The sequence below is a fragment of the Rutilus rutilus genome (genome assembly GCF_951802725.1).
Source record: "Rutilus rutilus genome assembly, chromosome: 3".
NCBI lineage: Eukaryota > Metazoa > Chordata > Actinopteri > Cypriniformes > Leuciscidae > Rutilus > Rutilus rutilus.
Window position 1 is genome coordinate 21982665 of NC_140211.1, and position 22145 is coordinate 22004809.

General features: G+C 38.1%; 1 protein-coding gene across 1 annotated transcript in view; it reads right to left on the minus strand.

Annotated features, from left to right (window-relative positions):
• The window catches only part of igdcc4 (immunoglobulin superfamily, DCC subclass, member 4), a 77044-nt gene extending 57993 nt beyond the window's left edge, over positions 1-19051 (minus strand). The window contains exon 1 of the mRNA XM_084404892.1: positions 18598-19051. Coding sequence (XP_084261018.1) covers positions 18598-18664 — 67 coding nt within the window. The 5' untranslated portion in view covers positions 18665-19051. The remainder of the gene's footprint in view (positions 1-18597) is intronic.
• Between the last annotated feature and the right edge of the window lie 3094 nt (positions 19052-22145).

The window sequence follows — 22145 nt, forward strand, 5'->3', positions numbered from 1 at the left end:
AAAAAGTACTAAAGCTATACAAAAATAGCTTAAAGAATAAGAAGTATTTAAATGTTCTTTTCATTGAAAGAATAATCCTCATTCATAATTTATTTTGTCACTTTGTCCTTTTTTACAAGTCATTTACAAGGTAAAAAAAGATGATAAAAAATACTAAACAAAACAAGCTAAATAAAATAATGTTATTTGATGTCTGGTTGTTTTAAACATCAAAATGTCAGATGATCACAACTCAAATATCTCTCAAATATCTCTCTATACATGCACTTTTCTCCACCTCTGGCATGGAGTGTAAGTCCATATTTGCAAGACATGCTTATTTGCAATACCTAGTCACATATTTTTGTCATATTTGTCCTTTTTGTTAATGAATCATTAGTTACACAAACAAACATAACCCCTCCTTTAAAAAAGTATGTCCATTATTTCTGTCCAGGATCTGACAGGTTGCTTTCATATTGACTTCCAACATATGGGTGAAAAGTCAAAATGAATTAACTACTTCCTAATAATAAGGGGGGAAAGAACTGAAAAGATTTTTCTCAAAAGAAGCCAAGTCAATTGCATATTCCTTTGCAAATGGAGTCAAAATTCTGCATAAATAAATAAAATTAAAGCTGCGAGCAGCATTTAGCGGGGTTCAAGCAGTTAAGGCCTTTAAGCACATAAGGTGAGTTTGTGACTGTTTTCTGACTTTTTGTTTAGGATTTACAGGAGTGTTTTTTGCCATACCCATTTTCTAAATGATCCTGTTATAGCTACCCAAAGGGTAAATTTGAACTTTTTTATATATAATTATTGATCTAGAGAGTCCAGAGAATTGTAGAATTGTTTACGAATCCTTATAATTACAATAGGGTTTCAGCATTTCATGCTTGAACCCCTAATAAGAATTAAAGCTTTTTGCCAGTTATAGCGCCATCTATGATCCGATCTGCAAGAAACTCTGCATGCTACTTCACCATGTTATGACACATATGCTAATCACTTTTTGTGAAGTTCTGAGTTTTCCTTTAGGATTTATAGGCTTTTGAGTGTATTTTGCCACGCCCCTTTTCTAAATGACCCTGTTACAGCCACCCAAATGCAAAAGTTTCGATAATTATTGATCTAGAGAGTCCAGAGAATTGTCCTAGACTGGTCTGGTTCCGATCGGGCGAAAAACCAGGGACTAGTTCGCAAAAGTAGGTTTTGGACAAAATTCGACATAGCGGAAATTTTTTCGAAATGTCTGCCTTGAGCCAGGGATCAATTGGACAAACAGTCTAAGAGTTATGAGCGATTTTGTACTTTTGGTTGCTGTAGCGCCACCGATGGGCCAATCGGGGTCATACTCTGATAGGTTGTCCCCAAATTGAGGCCTACCATCTGGCCAGGTTTCAAGTCTCTAGGCCTTACGGTGTGTCCTGCACGATGCGTTTTACAAATCCTTACAATTACAATAGGGTTTCAGCATTTCATGCTTGAACCCCTAAAAAAAATTAAAATACAATGTACTTATTTATTATACAATTATTCAATCCATACAATGAAAGTCAGTATAGAGACCAATGATATTTTGGACCACACTGAGAATGGACAACAACAGGTGAAACATTCATCACATTTTCTGTTCCACAGTAGAATTCATGGTCGATCATATTTATTATTATATACAGGAATGACATAAGGGTGAGTAAATGATGACATTAACCATTTAAAAAGGGTAAAGGGAAAGGCTGCAAAATTTGCCTGTATGTTCAAAAAAAGACCTAAACCTAATGACAATCAACAACATCCATGTGTCATGCTGGTACAATTCCTACACTATACAGATTGGAAGAATAAATGGGCACTTGCTTCAGTTTATGGGAAATGAGTGGGAGGATTGCAAACTCTCCATCTTTGAGGATATAACAAGAGAGAGTGCAATGATGAGAAAACAATTTACCGCAGCATAGAAGTTACCATGGTATTGCAAGGTCGAAATACTGTGGCTCATCCAACTTCAATCTAGTTCTCTCAGAAGAGAAAAGGCAAAGTTTCACTGGCCATGCAGAAGCATAATATATATATATAAAGGAACATATTCAACTGCAAAGAGGTGATGACTAGATACACTAAGTCGGAATCAGTCAACAAACACAGTCATGGCATCTTCTCCTGTTATTGTCACTTGCACTGTTTAGCGTGGCCATCTCTGTCAGCGATGAGGGTTTCACATGTGATAAATGCAAGGAAATAGTCAGGATTTCAGAATAAGAGAGACACGCATTCAAAATTGAATCAAGGATAGTAAGAATGCAAGGTCTCTAGATACTGCTTTGGATGTGACTAGCCTAGCGAGACATTGTACACTGTACATTATTCGGTTCCAGTTGTTGGTACCCCCCGCAATAGAGCAACTGGGTGACTGTGAGATGGCATAGTCGCGGCACAAAACACTGCTGTTCCATTCCGATTAAAACAACGAACATGTTCTCCCCACTCAGTGATGCAACCAATAAGAATCCTGTTGAAAGTGCCCTAGTTATTGGTAATAGAGACATCAGCTACCATAGTCAAAAGTGCCTGACAAGCAAATTTAAAAGTGCTGGCTTATGCTAATCGTAAATACTCTTAAGATTGTTATTCATAATGACACTAATGATGTCTGACTTCGTCAGCCGGAGATCACACAAATAACATTAAAGAGTTGTGTGAACTCGTACAATGTCAGACACTTTAATATGCTCAGGCACAGGCTCAGTACCCTGTATGCCGGGGTGACGCAATAGGTAACAGACTGTCGTCACTTAATGGCTGGCTGTCTTAGAGGTGTCCGCAGAATAATATAGGGTTCATTGACAATTGGAACGGTACCTAAGACCTGACCTGTTAAAAAGAGATGGTCTTCATCCCTCCGGGGATGGTACCATTTTTCTCTTTAGTAATGGCACATAGTCTAAGACTTGAAACTTGACTGACTGGGGCCTAGGTGAGGAAGCAGAACTGACTGTCTGCTAGCCACCTCACGTCACAGAAGAAATCCCAACACATAGATACTCTTTACCTAGATATCATCATATAGAGACTGTGTCTGTTCCCTGAACTAGGAAATACAAAAAACTCCCAAATGGGTAAAAATTGTATTGATGTTCAACAAATAAAAAACAGATACAACACAGATGAGCAAATGATAAAAGCTTGGTTTGCCGAATATTAGATCGCTTTCTACAAAAACACTTTTTGTAAATGATATGATCACAGATTATAACCTAGATGTGCTGAGTTTGACAGAAACCTGGCTGGCTAAAACCAGACGATTACATTACTTTAAATGAGTCAACCCCCCAAGATTACGGTTATAAACATGAGCCTCGTCTGAAAGGTAAAGGGGGAGGTGTTGCTGTAATTGATATTTTATAATATTTCCAATATTATTCAGATGTAGGGCTGGGCGATATGTCGCATGACATTGTCAGGCGCATCTCGTCAGTAAAGCCGGTTCCTTGATTAGTAGTAAATCGACATCACCTGCTTTCAGATGGAGCGGCATTTACAACACAGAGCCGTAGTTAACTGACAACTTTTATCCTGAGGTTACCGTAGTCAGCCAGATCCGGTGCATAGATCAGAAGGTGGACCTGAACCTAGACACGACCATAAACGCAGCCCAGAGTGTCAGCAAAGACTGTGTCTACTAGACCACCCCCTGTGACCTTCACTTCAATTCGTTGACATGACAGCCATCGCCACAGATCCTCAGCAAAGACCACAATAACCAGACATGTCCTCCGCAAAGGAACAAGATGAATATTTCAATGCTACCGGTCCAGACCTAAATTTTGATTTGTGATGCAGCCTGAATTACAATCACACCATCTTTGTTTGTTGGCAACAGGAGAACTAGCCCCCCGACTGAGCCTGATTTCTCCCAAGGATTTTTTCTCCCTTCTGTCACACTGATGGAGTCTGGGTTCCTTGCCACTGCAGGAACCTCTGGCATACTTATTTGGAGACACTTAATATTCAACAAAATTATTGATCTGACTGTTCTGACGCTGCTGAATGAGAACTGAACTGAGCTGAGCTGGACGATGACATAATTTTTTGCAGAACTGCTTTATAGATAATAATAAGAATAAACTAATTTAATAACTGATGATCTTTACAACGGAACTGAATCAACACTGAACTGACTTTAGCTGAACAACAGCCGAGATGCATCGTTTTCCTGTTATCACTGTAAAGGTGCTTTAAAACTATCTGTATTGTATAAAGCAATATATAAATAAAGGTTACTTGACTTGACTATACATCTAAAAAAATATGTTAAGTTTAGTTCCAGGGAAGCTTTGGGGACTTAGTCAGTAAGTATGTGTTGTTATTTGTAGAGGGCATTTAATTCAGAGGGCATTTACTGTCCAGTGCTATTCATTGCAATGTTTTGGACCTTAAAGGGATACTTCACCTCTGGGAAGATGAATGTGTATTTAAAATAGGTCATTTAAGTAGAAGAAATGTGAAGAAATTTTTGAATTTGGAGCTTTCTAGACTGAGAAAAGCCAGAAAATGTATTTTTGGCTTATGTGGATGAAAGACAACAACTCCCAGAATGCACTTGCTTCGCTGCCTTAGGAGGCCACGCCTACCGGTAAGGGAGCGCAGTTTAAAACAACAAAGCTAGCCTACGTGATGAGTTTGCGAGGGATTTAGAGATAGCCCAAAATGTCCGGGATTCGGCTTTTGCGTTCTACAGTCGCCATTCATCATGTTTACTGTGGCGAGCAGGACGAGGCTGACGGCCGCGGGAGAACAGCGCGAGGCCGGTGGCATGATTACTGAGACGCGCCGGGTCTCCCATCTCTCACGGAGGAGCGGGAATTTTTCTTAGCAATGGTAAAACGCACATCAACCGATCACTTGTTTAGCGTTCATGTAAACACTACATTCAAATTCACCAATCGGAATGAATTCAGTTAGATTGAAACAAAAGGTGTGCATGTATGTAAACAAGGAATAGCGACCGCAGAAAGCAAAAGCTGAATCCCGGCCATTTTGAACGATCTCGGCCACCGGACAAGTCCGGGAAAAGGAGGATGGTTACTTACTCAGCTTTCTCCTACTATTCAGCTTTCTCCACAGAACAAGAGCCTGCTAGCTTAGCTTCCAAAGAAAGACGGCTGACACTGTGTACATTCTGTGAGTGAGATCCCACCCTGTATGGGCGGGATGAAAACATGCGGAACAACGCCATCTACTGGCTGTAGTCTTTAGCCTCTGGCCAGAAAATCCTCCGATGACGCAAAATGACGATTTTTGCGTCATCAGAGGATTTTTTCCAGACAAAAAATACATAAATCTCTTGTCTCAGGGGGATATGAGGGTGGAAAGCATGGTAATTCTAAAATACTACAGGTTTTCTACTAATACAAAGCTTAATGCTAAATCCTGAAGTAACCCTTTAACATGCCACACACACAGTATCTGTTACATGAAACAGAACAAGGGTGACAACTAATGAGTCATTTTAAATAAAGAAACAGCACATTCTGAGATCACAAGACAAGTTACTAAACAAATTAAACAAAAATAAAAAGTTTAAAATAAAAAATAAAAAGAGTAACACCACGCAATGCAACCATATGGGACTGTAGGTCTATTTGAACTAATAGAAAAGCTGCCTTGAGATGCATTACTTGTTTATGAAAGTAGTACGTTGTGAGAACCCCGGACTTGAAAGTCAACCAAACAACTACACTAATATGCCAATATTTGGTTATTTTATCAGCAGTGTTCACTTGATCAAAGAATTCTATTTTACAGTGTATTCATAAGTAATCTTATTTGCAGAGGCAAAGCACAGTGTTGTTAACCCATTGCTAACAACTATATGTGCCAGATTTATCATGATGTAAACCCAAAATTGGAGACTTTTGAAGGACATGCCATTCTAGGAGGGGACAATGGATGGAATCCAGGACAGGCTGTGCACACTTAAGGAAGACAATGGACTTTCGGGGTTAGGAATAAAAGAGTTTACATTCTTTTCAAACAGTCACAAAATCTTTTCAGACCACTGCATAACACTGCATTTTTAACTTAACATTGGGCCAACTCAGAAATCAAAAAATTTCTAATTTGGTATTTGGGGTGCCAAATACCAGGGGAAAATGTATTGCTTATGCCAGCAGAAAAAAGAAAAGAAAATGTTGATGTGAAAGAAAAACATTTGGAAAAACAAATCAGTTTATTAGAAGGAAAATGCTACAGATAGGACAATTGTAATTGTTTAGCAAATCTAAAAATGAATATGAATATCTTTTTTTCATATTGTAAATCATAATATTGTGATGGCTATATTCACTTGATAAATGTAAAAAAATGTTTTTTTTTTTTTCATTTAGTCATTTTTATTTTAAATGTATTTAGATAAAAATGTCATTTTTCATTCTGTACATTACAGTACTGTGATGCCTAAATTCACATGATGAATTTAAAACAATTCATTTTAGTTTAGAAATTTATTTGAAATGTATTTAGATAAAAACATCTAGAATTTTAATATTGGCCATGTAATGAAAAATCGACTATTATGCATCTCTAATTTCAAATTTTCAAGATATAAAGTCATCTGTCACAAATAAGAGGCTGCATGTGTTTTTGTTCCTCAGACATTGTATTTAATAAAAAAAAATTATGCCTAAGGGATTGAAGTAGGAGGAATTCAGAGCAAACAGTGACAGTAGAGTGACAGATGTGTCATTTAGTTGTAGTGACAATAAATAAATCAGCAAATTGATAGGTCTGCAAGCAACAACACACTAACAAACTAATAGCAGGCCGTTAGTAGTGACAGGAACGTAACTGCAAGACCGCAGTGTAGAGTGCAGGGTGATTATTTTAGGAGCTTTTCTCAACATCACTGATAAGTGTCCTATAAAGTCTGGATTGCAATGGTGTTGTTAATCTGTTTAGCTAGAAAGCAACCAAAAGGGAAACAAGGTTTCTTGCCACTTAAATCATTTGATTACTGATGTCAGTGCTCTTGAAGCATGTGAGGAATACTGACAGACCGGAAAAGACAGTAAGAAAAAAAGATAGTAGTGAACACATCTAGTAAGTGTCCTCAGGACCCAGGAATGGATGTTGTCATAAATATTTTAAAAAATTATGTTTTAATTTTTTAAAAATGTAATGTACATTTACAACACTATTTGTGCTTTATTACCTTGACATTAAATTACAGAACACTTGTTAACGCTACTGAGATACTGATGTTACTAACACAACAGCTGAGGGAGTGACGGCAAATTTCACATTTTTCTTTCTTCTGACCAATCAGTCTCTCATTATGTTTGTTTTCTCTTTTGGAAAGTCATAGAAACACTTTTGTTGATCAAATGGGAATGCAAAAAATGTATGTTGTTGTTCCTGTTCACCACAGAAGTTTACCCAATTATGATGACTTCCACTTCTTTGAAGAGAACCCCAGAAATGTGTAAAGCATCCATTGACAGTTCAGACAACATCCTCAAGTAGGGCTCGGTAAAAATGATTGATTTCTTGATTTTAATCGATTCTCATCTTTATGAACCAATATTGATTCTCAAATCCCAAGAATTGGTATTTTAGTCTGTCTGTTTTCATTTCATGAATGAACAAAACTTTGTAGCACGCCTCTCATTCAATAAATTGCACACTTTGTGCTTAGTTACGTTTTGATATGAAACAAAGTCTCAGATTTCAAATTCTACCCATTTTATTATGAAATTCAAACAATAAATACTTCTGTGGCGCTCTTTAATATGGTGTGGCAGATTGCTGTAGCATTTCAGTTCAAGCAAAGCAGCAGCGGAGAGCGCATGAGAACTGATCATCTCTTCCACTTTACTACTAGTTACAACCCGAAATAAACATGAATGAACATCAGAAGGTATGTTGAAAGATACAGTGCAACTTACAGATATCCGTATCATGTCTCATGTAATTGCTCAATCAGTGTTTCAACTGTGGAAAGACGTCAGTAAAACAGCTTGTAAACAACATGTCACATAATGCTACATTTACATCAGAAAAGCCATTAAATGACCATTAACTTGTCAATACCCAGCCCTAATCTTCAGCGCACTTAATTGTAACTTGTGTATTCATCGACATCTCTATACTAGCAGGAGGGGTCTATCAACGAAACTCAGCGAACACTGAATCCTATCTAGGTGCACATCCTATCAGCCGAGCTTTAGGATTTAGTATTCTGATCTTTTTACCAAACTATTGTGGCGTCTCGGTTCTAGGCCAAATGAAGGAAAGCCTCTCAGGAATATTACAGAAGAGATTACAGTACACCAAAAAAATAACCACAGCGCTCTAGGGAGATGTGCAAACAATTACAGGACTCCAAGCAAATCTCACTGCATTCAAAATGAGGATGATGATAAGGACTTTTAAATTGCTTGTTGAGCGAGAGTCCTGATGAGTGGAATAAGCCGATGTTATTCAAGAGGTCACGGCTTCCCAAGTTGACAGCCAATTCTCACAGCCTAACAATGTCTTAAATAGGGCTTCAAGAGCAGTTGTGCAAGAGTGCCGTCCCATTTCAGTGGTCTGCGCTGAAAAAACTCGACATAAAGATAACTAATTCACGGCTCAAGCATCAAATCTCTCGCAATATTTTTATGTGCAAAAAAGTAAAACCATTTTTTCTCTTTCTGGCTGTGGCAGTTCTGGCATCCATGGCCAAAACAAAGTTCCTTTGGAATGGACAAGTTATATCCTCAGACCATGAACGGAGAATGACTCACTCGCTAGACTTTGCACATCCTGCAGCTGTGCCCCTGCCATGTGAACCGTTGCAACTGGACTCAAAAGTAGACCATGATGTGCACAGTTACCACTCATACATATTTACCATTTAAAAGATTAGGGTCAGAAGGATGTTTTTGTGAAATGAATACTTTTAATTAGCAAGCAAGCATTAAATTGATTTAAAGTGACATTTTCAAATAAATGCTGTTCTTTGGAGCTTTTTATCAAAGAAAATGTGGTTTCTTCTGACCACCAAATCAGCATATAAGAAAGATTTCTGAGGCATTATGTAACACTGAAGACTGAAGGCTTCTGAAAATGCAGCTTTGTCATAATAATAAATGACATGCTAAAATAGAAAAATTATTTTAAATTGTAAAAATATTTCACAATATTACTGTTTTATTGTATTTTTTAATCAAATAAATGCAGCCTTAGTGAGCTTAAGAGACTTCTTTCAAAAACATTTTAAAAAATCTTACTGAGCCCAAAGTTTTTAACAGTAGTGTACGCACAAACCCCCCCAAAACAAATGATTGCTTTAGTCCGTGTGAAATAGAACCTTTAAAGTGCAAGTAAACGCCCTTAGTCTGTCTGAAAAAACTAAATGGCAAAGTGAAAACCCAGTTCCAAATCTATACTCAATGGCAGAAGCATTTCCATTGTCACAGATGCTATCTGTATGATAAGAGGTACCAGTCATGACAGTTACGGAAGCTTCAGCTCTACCTCTTTATCTGTAAACCACAGACACAAAAGTTCTAACATGATATGTATTGATGTTATCTGTCTCTGCATATAAAATTCTGGGAATTCTGCTTAGGGAAACTCGGTGCCGCCAGATCAAAAGCAAAGGAGAAGAGCAGAGACAGATACAACTAGGCAATAGTATGAGATATATTATAACTAAAAGAAAAGGAATCTGACAACTGACTCACTGAAAAGATGAGATGTTGCAGCAGATGCACTAAGAACATGGACATTTACACATATGGCATGTTACCTGGAAGACTTTTCTAGCCACATCCTTCACTGCGTGAGCCACAGGAATGCTTGACAAAAATATGTGAAACACTATGCACCTTTGGCCACTATAAATGTCATGCAAATAGAGAAAGAAAAAAATATTTACAAGAAAAATTAAAGATTAATTAAACCAAGTCACATCTGCAAACATATGAGACCTAGACCTGGCAAGGTCATTTTTAGTGGATGTATGAAGTTGTTTCCTCTCACAGTATAATAACAGTAGTCCATCATATAAGCATGTTAAACTAACATTTGACAACCAGAAAATGTCAAAATACTTAAAGTCTCTGTTTTGAATATCCCTCCATTGACAGTCCACGCAACTGCTTCAAAAAGTTAATGAAGAGATTGTAAAACTATTCCATATGAATTGAGTGGTTTTGTCCAAATTTTCTGAAGAGGCATTCGGTCCACAACACTATCATAGTGGGGTCCCCAGATGGCCCAATTCTGGCACAGGTCTGGTTTAAGACCACATTTATCCACACATTTGTCATCAATACTAAAAGCAGGAATTTAAATAGCTCAGTTGGAGTCTTTGACGGTATTTACAATTACTCTTTCTCCTCTGTGAACTATTTGCGATTTTATTTTGTCAAGGCAATTACTGCAGTCTTTTGACAACATTTTAAAAAGGAAATTCAGGACAAAGGCACTAACACAGACAGCCATTTGCCAAGCTGAAAGACAAAATCATGCACCGAAAGCCAAACACCTGGTGAACCGGCAAGGTTATAAACCTTTTATGAATCTACTCTTGTTAATTATCTTCACAGCCTCTTTGTGTGTCGAGAATTTTATAACAGTCAGTATCTGACATGTTTAATACATCTGCTTTGAAGAAAAAAAGACACCCTTGTAAATGTGGGAGCCTGCATCCACAATTGTCCTTAGTGATAAATGGCTCCCCTTCCTAAGTCATGCCTCCCCACACCACTATGAGCCCTCCTGTGTGGTCATGTGACCAAGTGGACAGCAGCACGGAATGGAAGGAATGCGATCGTATGACTGTTTACCCAACCAGCTTCATGAGGAATAGACCCTGCTTCACACACTCGCTCACATGCACGCACCAACCCACACATTAACATGCAACTATACATAAACACATTATCTCAAATGATTATTCATTAAACACACAACAGAATTCAACATTGTACTTAACATAATATCCATAATATAAACTTACTGCAACATTTTGTCATTTATCTCACAGTCTGAGAATGATGACTGATGACACACCTACGTTTTAATTAAGCAATAAAAATCGTAATTTTGGACCCAACTTTTTCTTTTCCAAGATTCATTCAGAGAACTAATGTTAACCCATTGAAACTCTATAATTTACTGAACAGCAGTGATGATCTTCTCTGTTTCAGCAAATGTATAGAGAATACACAAAACCCAAAGGATCATGACCTCTTTTAAACACCAACGTTTACCGACTGGATAAACATTGTGAATCGCTGTAAATTACAGTACACATGGGCTTGAAGCTGTTTTGTGTGCGTGTGTGTGTGTGAACAGATACTGGCACAGTATGGACAGATATCAGACAAAATTGACTGTGGTTATTCTGGTCGGTGTGATAGTAGTCTTAGTTTAAAAAGCTGCTATGCATAAGCGGCAGAAACTCAAGTGGGAGCTGGTGAGTTGCTGAAAAAAAAACACTGGATGTTGATCACTGTGAGGGAAACGTTTCTGGCTACGCTTAACAGCAAGCTGTCCAATAAAACTAAGGGAATTGGATCAAATGTGATTACGAACAGTAGAAACCATTAATAAAACTTCAACTTTATTTTTAAAATATTCTCCTGGCTCTTGGCTAAGAGGCCTCTGGCAGGGCTTGAATGTTCTTGGCAGTTTGTATGTAAGCAAACAAGTCAATTATAAACTCATAGTGGAGGAAATGCAGTGATGCATTGAAGTTTAAGTTATAGTGTGGACTTGAAAGAAAAAAAAGAGAAAAAAAAAATTCACTATACTGGCTCTGTCACTTGCTAGTATGAGAGAACTTTAAAGGGATAGTCATCATATACCCTCATCTAGGGTCAAATCAGTAAAATGCTCTTTCTTCTGTGAAAATAAATAAATAAAAAATGTCTTGAGGAATGTTGGTAACCGAGCAGTTTTGGTGACCATTCATTTTCGTTTTATGGACAAAAGAAAATATTCAGTTTTGGTGACCATTAATTTTCGTTTTATGAACAAAAGAAAATATTCAGTTTTGGTGACCATTAATTTCCATTTTATGGACAAAAGAAAATAAGTAATAATATTTTCTTTTGTGTTCAGCAGAAAAAAAAGTCATGGGTTTGGAACAACATGAGGGTAAGTAATTGCTGACAGAATTTAATTTATCTTTAAGTTACATTTTAAATTACATTTAAATTAAATGAATTTACAAGCAATCACTTTAATGATCATTTAAATGGGCAATACTAATTATTCCAGTTACTCATTAAACATGTCCATTCTCCCATCGACCCATCCAGTACCTCCCTTTGTCCTTCTTTTCATCTCCCTTTGACCCATCTGAGGTTCTATCCCTGGTCAAGCCACATGCTGATAGATTTTGACAGCTGTTATCCAGGTCACAGTATCCCTGGAGTCCATGTGTACAAATGCTGAACTCAAATAGCCATTGCAACACAGAACACAGAGAACTAAGCACTATCAGCTTCATATGACCCATAGATCAATTTGGGGATTCTTATTGGACTTAATGCAGGTGGTCAAATATAATATTACATTGATTTTTTTCTCTAACAACAACTGAATCACTTTCAGGTCTCACTACTTAAAACATTAAGTACATTACAGAGATCATTGAAGAGATTTGTCAACCTTTCCTAGGGTTAACAACCTGTGGCAGACCTTTGTAAAGACTGACAGGAAGTAGGATAATGAATAACTTCCTTGTATGACCCACATTTCATTCTCCTAAAAATGATTCACCTCACCATGAGCAGCAAACCAGGCAAATGCAAAATACAAGGAGGCTTGAAACAACCACATACACCCAACCAAAAAAAAAAAAAAAGACTAAATATATTAATCAACCTAAATCTTACCGTCAAAGTTAAGGTATAAATGAACAAAGACATACACAGTAAATCTAGAAAACAAACAGAAGCCAGCAGAAACATCTTAACTGAAACCTCAAGTCACCATGAAATCAAAGTTGTTCATGGAATGTTGCAGAATTTGTTATAAATTATTTATATGTGCACATTATTTTTTTAAAACAATGTGCCCTCGTAATCTTTAATTAACTCTTTCCCCGCCGGCATTTAAAAAAAAAAAGTTGCCAGCCACTGCCGGCATTTTTGACAATTTTCACGAAATGTTCATGGTCTCCAGAATATTTTTCTGTATGAATATCTGAACATGCAATATATCAAAAGAAACAGCCCCTGCTTTAAAAAAAAAAAAAGAAAAAACTGTTTTATCCTAGCTTAATGCATTCTTTTTTATCAATACTGGATCGGATTCAGAAAGATGATCAAAACATACTAGATGGAGAAAATCGAGTAAATCAACACCCCCAAATCATCGCAGTCCTGTCCCTCGTGCTGGGTCGACATTTCATTCAGTAACATTAGGCAGTTTTAATTTATATGATCGCATTATTTTACATAATTATTCCATCGCTTGTTTCTGCTTCTTCTTCACATGTGTTTTGATCAGGAGGTTCAGTACTCTTTCAGAAGATGTGTCATAGCGCCCTCTACGGTATAACAGTGAAAACACTGAAAGCGGGAAATTTCAGTCAATGGCGGGAAGCGTTGTCTCAGAAATTACGAAAAAGTTTCATCAATGGCAGGGAAAGAGTTAAAAACGACATCTCTTTTCTGTTTCCGGTGCGAGGACAGAGCAATAAGGTTTTCCAACAGCAAAACCAGTTTCAACTTTCCCTACAGAAAACTGGCAATTAGCAAATGACAATGATCCAATCAATTCCCAGCGGACAAAATCAAGTCCCATGCATTCGCACTAACCCCAAGCTGCATCTACAAAGAATTATAAAGTCATCTTTTTTCAGTGACAGTTCACATACTCAACATATGAAATACCATTGATTTTTTTCCCTATAATTTATCAGTTGATATTGAATTTTCATCAGCTGATAATTTAAGTATATCTGCATGTTTTAAGATTTAGATAATCAATTTAAAAGGATAATGATGGCAAAGATTTAAGAGCTCTTGACACACACTTTCAGCACATATTGAAGAGAGTTGCTGTGCTTATAATATTCACCATTTATCAATTATCAGCCATAACATCAAAACAATCAGGAAAGCCAGAATTTTACTATCACTGCATCCCTCGAAGTTAACCAGTAAGACATTTTCTTTTTGAACAATAACTTCAGCGAAAGTAAGTATAAATGCATCTATATACTGTTCCCTACTATAACTACCCTGACTTCATGCAGAAGCATCTGCTTCAGTCTACAGTTTGTGCAATTATTGAAAATCCCTTCATCCCTCTCAGGGGCATTAAACAATATTAAGGCTTGATAAAGAAGAGGGAAAATTAGGTCATGAAGGGATGCTTTAATGGTGGTAATGGCAGAAGTGCTGCAGCAGTACTAGAGAAAGATTACACAGCAGATCAAGTGATGAAGCTGAAAATAATGCGATGGAGCACAAAAGAGTAACTCTTTCCTTTCTGCAGGACAGGCTATGTTGCACTGATGTTGTGATCAAAACATGGTGAGCCCCCCAGGACAGAGCACACACTGCAGCACTGAGTCACGGGTTTTGGAGCAGCATGCCTGTGAGACCATGTGACAGACCCTGTAAAACATGCCCTCTGGCCTCTACGCTGCTTCTGTCTTAAAAAAAAAAAAAAAAACAGACAGCTGTACATGGATTTTTAGGAGAACACTGGAATGTTAGACAACACAATATAAGAACGCAAAACATAAACTGGATTTTTAAAGTGGAGACGTACAGCATCCTAAGTGCATCAGTGCACCACTCATCATCTAGTCACCAAGAGTTCACAGATATTTTTATAAAGAGAAAGAAGGGGAAAAAAGAGAGGAATAGATCACCTCAAATTACCTTCAAGATTCTCCAGCATCACTTAACACACATATAACAACATTCCTCTTCCTCTTTGTAAACCCGGCACACAGCCTCAGGGAAAGCCAGCCTGAAATTGTGGGCACAAATCTTAGTGGACAGGAGGGAATAGCTGCGGTGAACAAATAGGGTGTTATGTTCATGACTTTCGAAGATCAACCTGAACCCTCAGACAAGGAGATCTACTTACAACCACCCCTTCTACCTTCTCAAAGTAATGTTTTTGCTTACAGCATCTCTTGCTGTGACACCTGTCAAAATACTGTGCTCCGCTGCAGAGTTGTAGACAGACAGTCACCGAGCAGCAAACAAACAAACAGCAGCCACCTTTTACAGTTCATCCTGAACCAAAACAACAAGCTTAGGCTGTGTTCACAGTAATTAAGAGATGGCAACCCATGACGTTCTACTCGCTGTTCACGTCCTCGGACTCGTAACACTATCAACAACGAAATAATCTGCAGCAGTCACAAGCTCCTTGCCAATTCAGAGACTGCATCCACATTCAATGCCACATTCACACAGTGCCGCAACGAAGGCTGTCCCAATTTAAAGGCTCCTTCAAATGTAGCCTCGAAATGCGTCCTTCGTTTCCCGGGCAATGGAGGATACAACCGATGGATCCTTAAAGGAGTTCCCTACCCTTCCCCAGAGTTCATTGCATGCAGGTGACAACAGGATTTTTTTACACTTTTAAATGTAAGTATTGGGTTTCATCTTACTGGAATATCTAATGATACAAATGTAAAAAATAAAAAAGTAAAAAACTTTAAAGCGGTTCAAATGTTGACATCTTACTGAGATGCGATTTTATACAGTTCATACTTTTATGTACAGAAATGGACCACGGTGAAAATATTTAGACAGGTTGAGAATACAGTTTTTTTCAGACAGTTGAATATTTTTCATAAAAATCTAGTACAAACGCTACTCCCGCTCGTAGACTGCAGCTGTCACGGTTGCTAGGCAACAAGAACAATCCCCCATAGGTTAGACCGTCCCACTTAACAATGCTCGGTCTGATCTTCACTGCCTTCGAAGTCCGCATCCTGCGAACACGGCTACAGACATCCCACCTCTCCCGGAAGTTCTGGGAGTCTTCCGCATATTGATGGAAACGGTATCAAGGTCCTGCCAGTACTCAATCGCAAGCACAGCTGTCAATCATGATGTTACACCCCGTTTTTATAGCATCAAATAACTAACTAAAACCAAACTCATTGGAAAAACAAACACTTGAACTTACGTCTACGTGATAAGAACTACCAAAAATGACAGAAACCATCTTCAGAAAAAAAATTATTCGAAGTGTAATTTGGCTCGTGTTGAGGGAGGGGATTAAGACCTATAGGCCTACTGCAACCAGCCACCAGGGGGCGATCAAAATGCTTTGGCTTCAATTTAAAGGACTTGTGCGGCACACTTGCTTTCAACATAATATTACTGAATGAATGAACCACATATGCAAATTAATATAATATACTATAATATTATCTTTTTATTCAAGCTACCTCTTGTAAATGAGTTTTTGCCAAAGACTATATACAAAGATGGTACACTCCTATTACTTATGAATGGGAGAAACTGCAACAAGCAATATGGCAGAACCTTCTGAATAAAAGAAGGCGGGACTTATTTGGGACTTAAAAACCATTGCTAGCCTCTCTGAAATTGCCTATCCTACCTTTAAGATGTTTTAAAAAATCTGTCAAAACAATGCTGGAAGAAAATCACAAGTTGTATTTAGAATTTTCTAACAACAAATAAATATATATATATATATATATATTTTTTTTTTTAACTAATAAATAAATAAAATAAGTAGGCTACTTTAACGAAAACAGAGCCACCTTACAGCACAGTGGTCTAGCGCAACATTTTTAAAATGCAATTGACCACTAGTAGGTCCTGCCCCACTGTAAATAGGCACTAAAATCGTTAACAGAGCTCAAAGATGACATATTGTTTTGACCGCTGTGTTTGCCGTTTATACTTCCCAATGGACATCGGTGAGACAAGGGCATCGCTGGATGCCAAGAGGTGCCCATGTGTTTCAGTGCTCCTCTTTGTTATGTAAATAAGGTGTATAGTCTTTGGATAAGTCGCCCTGACCACTCCCCACCCCTTTTTCTTCCAGCGCCTGTGACTGAATTCAAGTCGCTGAATCCTGCCCGAAGCTCCTGCACTGAACAGCGCCAGCACTCACCCCTCTCAAGCCATAACAACACCGTCTTTGATCTCTCTAATTTCATTACATGCCATTTAGTGCGATAAATATATGCCATAAAATAGCCCAAAAGTAGGCCTATGGTATTCTACACAAAAAGCATCAAAGCCATGTTTAAACTCATAAGTCAATTATTTGATTTAAATGTGTCTAAGCTAGAAATATCAATACCACAACAAGCTCGTGACAGTAATTTTCCGCTCACCCAAGACACCATCTCTCTACTTTAAAAAGGGTGCGAATTACACAATGCCTTTCAGGGGGGTACATTTTGGGGGGTGGGGGTATTTCAGTCCAGTCCCTCTAGTGGGCGACAAAGGTAATATAACAAGCTACAAAATATTTTTATTTTCATGTGTTGCTGTCTTGGCAATTTAGGGAATGTGGGAAAATGTTGCAGCATAAGTATTTTATTGGTTTAAGTTTAAAGACACTTAAAAGACACTATGAAACATAAGCAGACTGCCGTCTCTTCTACCTGACTTGTCCAACTCATGTCATCTTGTTCTGTGTGAAAGGCACTTTGGTCGTTTGAAAATAACAAAATAAACGTTTCTGTTGTTAAAGCTGTAGTCGTTTGAACTTTTACATGTAGGCTACATTTATTTACGCAAGATTACAATAAATATGTCTATAGGTATAGGCTATATCACAATTTAGTAGAACAATTTGAGGAATTATGACAATTTAACTTCTGCAGTTTCTCTTCAGTGTCAAGACAAACAACAAATGGCCATTTTAACAAATTAGTTTCATATATTCAACTCAAGGACACTAATATCGAAATATTCGTTAATAATTTAATATATTAACATGAGTTAATGGGCTGCAACTTTTAAGTAATTACGTGGACTGATAATATGGACTTTTTAAGACACCCCCTCGTCCATCGATCGGGGGGCTTCTAAATAAGTCCAAATAAGGCATTAAATCAAACCCCCTTTAAAGTCCAACATTTCTTTGACCAGACTTAGGCTACTTTGCTATAATGATGAGTGATGATGACTATGAACCTGTACATTCCAAAACTAGAGCCCCCTACTACACTTATCCGCCCCTCTGAGCTAATTGGCTTGCTTTATTTGTCTCTTCATCTAGGATTTGTTTTATTGTTAATGTTTCAATATGCTAAACTATTACGTTAAATTAACCAACCGTTACTTTATATTGAGTTCGTTTACAAAAGTGAAGTTTGGATGTGACAAAAAAGTTTAACCCACAAATAAATATTGTAGCCTACTTCAGTGTAAATAGGCTGCCTGTTTTTTTAAAAAAAAGGAAAACGTGAAAAAGTAAAAGCTCCACAACGCTGCAACAAGCAAGGTGCACAATTTCTCTCTCCAGCCCATCTATACTCACACACTCTGACAGATACAAAGAAATACATTTAAATATGAAGGCTAAAAGACACACACACATACAACTTAAAAGACATAGCATGGGAAAACACCGGGGATTAGATTTAGCTTGTATTACCTTGCACGGATATTCCACAGTAACCCAGAGAAAGTAGACAGAAGAGCCAGATATTCTCCACCGCCATGTACAGCGTTTGATTTCCAGCAGCGGGGTAAAGCAGTGTGCTTTATATGACCGCTACAAGCTACATGCATATAATGGAATTCGGGAAATAATCTCTTCAGGTTTAATTCGTTTCGCGTAATTTCACGTATTTCCCTGTCGCGCGCTCCCCCTAACCTATAACATAACGTGGTCTTGTTAGTCGGGGAAGAGTCGTCGTGTCCCTCATCGCCATGTTGTGTCCAAATGTTAAGTGTGTGTGAGAGTGTGTTAGCTCTCTTTACACACACACACCAGTGAGTCCCGCTTTAGGTGTTCGCTGGAGCTGCATGAAACGCTGCCAGTATCCTCACACACCCCCTTTCCGTGTACAGACACGGCTGCACGATAGTTTCACCAAACGCGCTGCGCCAAACACACGACACAACAATGTAAAATTAACATACATTGATTTATTTAGAGCTTCGTATTTCGCTAGTAGCAACGAGAAAATACACCCTTTTATCTTATATGATGTGCTGATATGTTGCTAGCTTTCCCCAATGTATTATAGCCTAAAGTCAGATGTGTTCTATATTTACAATATCATGCTTTGTATATTCAATGTTAAGACAATTCCATGTGCCACTATAACCCACAACATAATTATATGTCAATAACATTCACTTGTTTGTTGATATACAAGTCATATATTCACTATAGTCTGCAACACACACACACACACACACACAGCTGGGGTTGCAGGACCCTCTGCCATGACCTTCAAATGGGCTGAGAGAGAATTCTTCTCTCCTGGTGTCTGAGGGGGCGAGAGATCACATGTGCATCCGTGTCATGTGCTCCTACAGGCTGAGGATCCCACTCAGCCTGGCCACTGAGTCAGCCATGTGCACAGGACCCTATAGCCTACTGTCTCTGAACACATCTATCTATCTATCTATCTATCTATCTATCTATCTATCTATCTATCTATCTATCTATCTATCTATCTATCTATCTAACTGAAAGAAGAAAAGGTTTATACTCTTTATACATCACACAACTAAAAGATACTAGGTGTAAAATATGTTATCATATACACCACATGGCAACATTTTGAGGAGAGGGTCCAGCCTTGAGTATTTACAGAACAGATTAGAGAAAAGCATGGGAGATTATTATGTAAGCATTTATTCATTACCCATGGAAGTATGTTTTATGGTACAGACTTTAATATTTTATAGTGTATGTGGATGTGGATTCTGCCTTGGGCCAATCATGTTCAGAATGGGCTAAGATATTTTAACTCTCCCAAGTCCCAACTGCAAACCGATGGGCTTCCTGGGGGTAACCGTATCCAAAGCGCAGAGGGACTGAAACAGATCAAACAACGGGGATGTCCCTCCTGCAGCTGCTGTCTCTCCAAACAGCACTGCTCCTGTAAGCCGAGTGTGTTCACTCAGTAAATATCTCCTGCCTCTCTGTGCTGTTGTGACTCTAGATTGCTCCGCTTCCACCACATCAAAGGCACTTTTGTCATTGCATAATGGAGTGATTGTGTGCTTGTTGTTTTTAGGGTGGGCTGCTTTTGCTTCAAAACAAAAACAAATATAAAGAACGATTATATGCACTTGTTACCGACACAAAGAAACACCCCAAAACACAAATACACATCTCGAACATCCGCTCACATCAGTTCATTTTGGGGCTATAAAGCTTGTTTAGGGTTATAGACTGCTTGCATGAATGAAAGCTCCCTCAGAGTCCTGAGGACATGCAGTTTATCAGTTTTGCTGATCGCATAAAAGTATGTTTTGTCAAACCGACATAGAATTATACAGGGTGGGCCATTTATATGGATACACCGTAATAACATGGGAATGGTTGGTGATATTAAAGTCCTGTTTGTGGCACATTAGTACATGTGATGGTCACCACCCATCTTGAGGAGTTTTCCCCCTCACATATACTAATGTGCCACAAACAGGACTTTAATATCACCAACCATTCCCATGTTATCACGGTGTATCCATATAAATGGCCCACCCTGTAGTATATTTTACTTACTCATGTCACTACTATAGTGAGTCTTGTCTAACTTTAAAAGATGCAAAAGAAAGCAAGCAATCAGATGCGTTTGAAAAGTCAGAGGCAACCTTACTGCCCTAAGCTTGATCTGAATCTGAGTCATGCTGTTCATAGCACGATTCAGTGAATGAATGAGATTAGCTTTACATCCTTGAAACGATACATGTCAGTGAATTTAAAGCCAAGGCGGTTTAGAAGTGTTTTTTTTTCCAGTGTGTATTCATTATTGAACTGTTACACATCTGAATGAGAAAATCAATACAGTATTTTTTCGGAGTGAAAGACTAAATAAGGGATGACACATGAAATGAAAAAGCTGTAGAAAAGTGTTGCGTTTAAAAAAATTGACCCTTTTTGCAGTGCATATAGCACTCAAGAAAAGTTTTATACAAAATGTACTGGGAAAGACTTTTCAGCTCTGGGACATTCAAGCCATGACGGGTTCTAGGTGTCCTCACAAAATGAAGACATGAATTGTGCTTTTAAATGAAAATAAATGAATAAATAAGAGCTTCGATTTTTTATATTATTCAAAGTACGGAAATGAATGCCTCACTTAAAGTTTTTCTCGTCTGGACAAAATTACCCATCATCTATTTAGAGTGAACCAGCAGAGCCAATCCCCAAATATGATGGTGTTGTAAATAACTGCCCTGCCCAGTTACTAGCCCTCTCTTCTGTCATTGAAAGGGCACCAAATGTATGCTTGGCACAGTCAGCATGTCACCATGGTTACTGAGACTCAGGAGTGGCACATAGGCATAGGACAAAAAGCTCAGTGGTACAATTGGTGGTCCAGTGCCACTTTGATACGCTGGAATGCGGCCCAGAGAGGGAGTAGAAAGGTATGTAGGCTACGACTGTACGAATGGGGCGGCACCCAAGAAGTGGCCTGAAATCTCACCACGATACATTGAAGGTCTGGTTTTGCTTGGCTTATTTTCCTGGACTCCAAAAAAGTATGAACTATTGTTGTGGTGGCTAAAAACATGATTCCTGTTGGCTTGATATGATATATAGCTCTCTCTCTCTCTCTTTCCTTTTTTCCCTGGGAACAAGCAATTGCTTATTATTATTTATACTGACATTTCCTCATTCAGAAGTTGTGGCATATTTGAAGCTGGTGGGAAACACTGCAAGAAACAATGAATATTGCATTGTATACAACAGTTAGTGTCAATTCTTAAATCTGATTGGCTGAGCAGTCTTCCAAGACTGCTGATATTTAGTCCGAAAGCAATTGGACTTTTGTAGCACTCCGCTCGTCTAGTGTTTGTATTGTCAGTGTGTGTTTTAGTGGTGGGGATTGGATTATCAGTAGGTTTCTCTTTACACTAGAAGGTAGTGACATGTCCACCTAACTCAGTGGGACCTCAGCAAACTTTCAAGGGGGCCTCAGGATGACTTTGAATGTAATTAATTAAAAAAGTAAATTT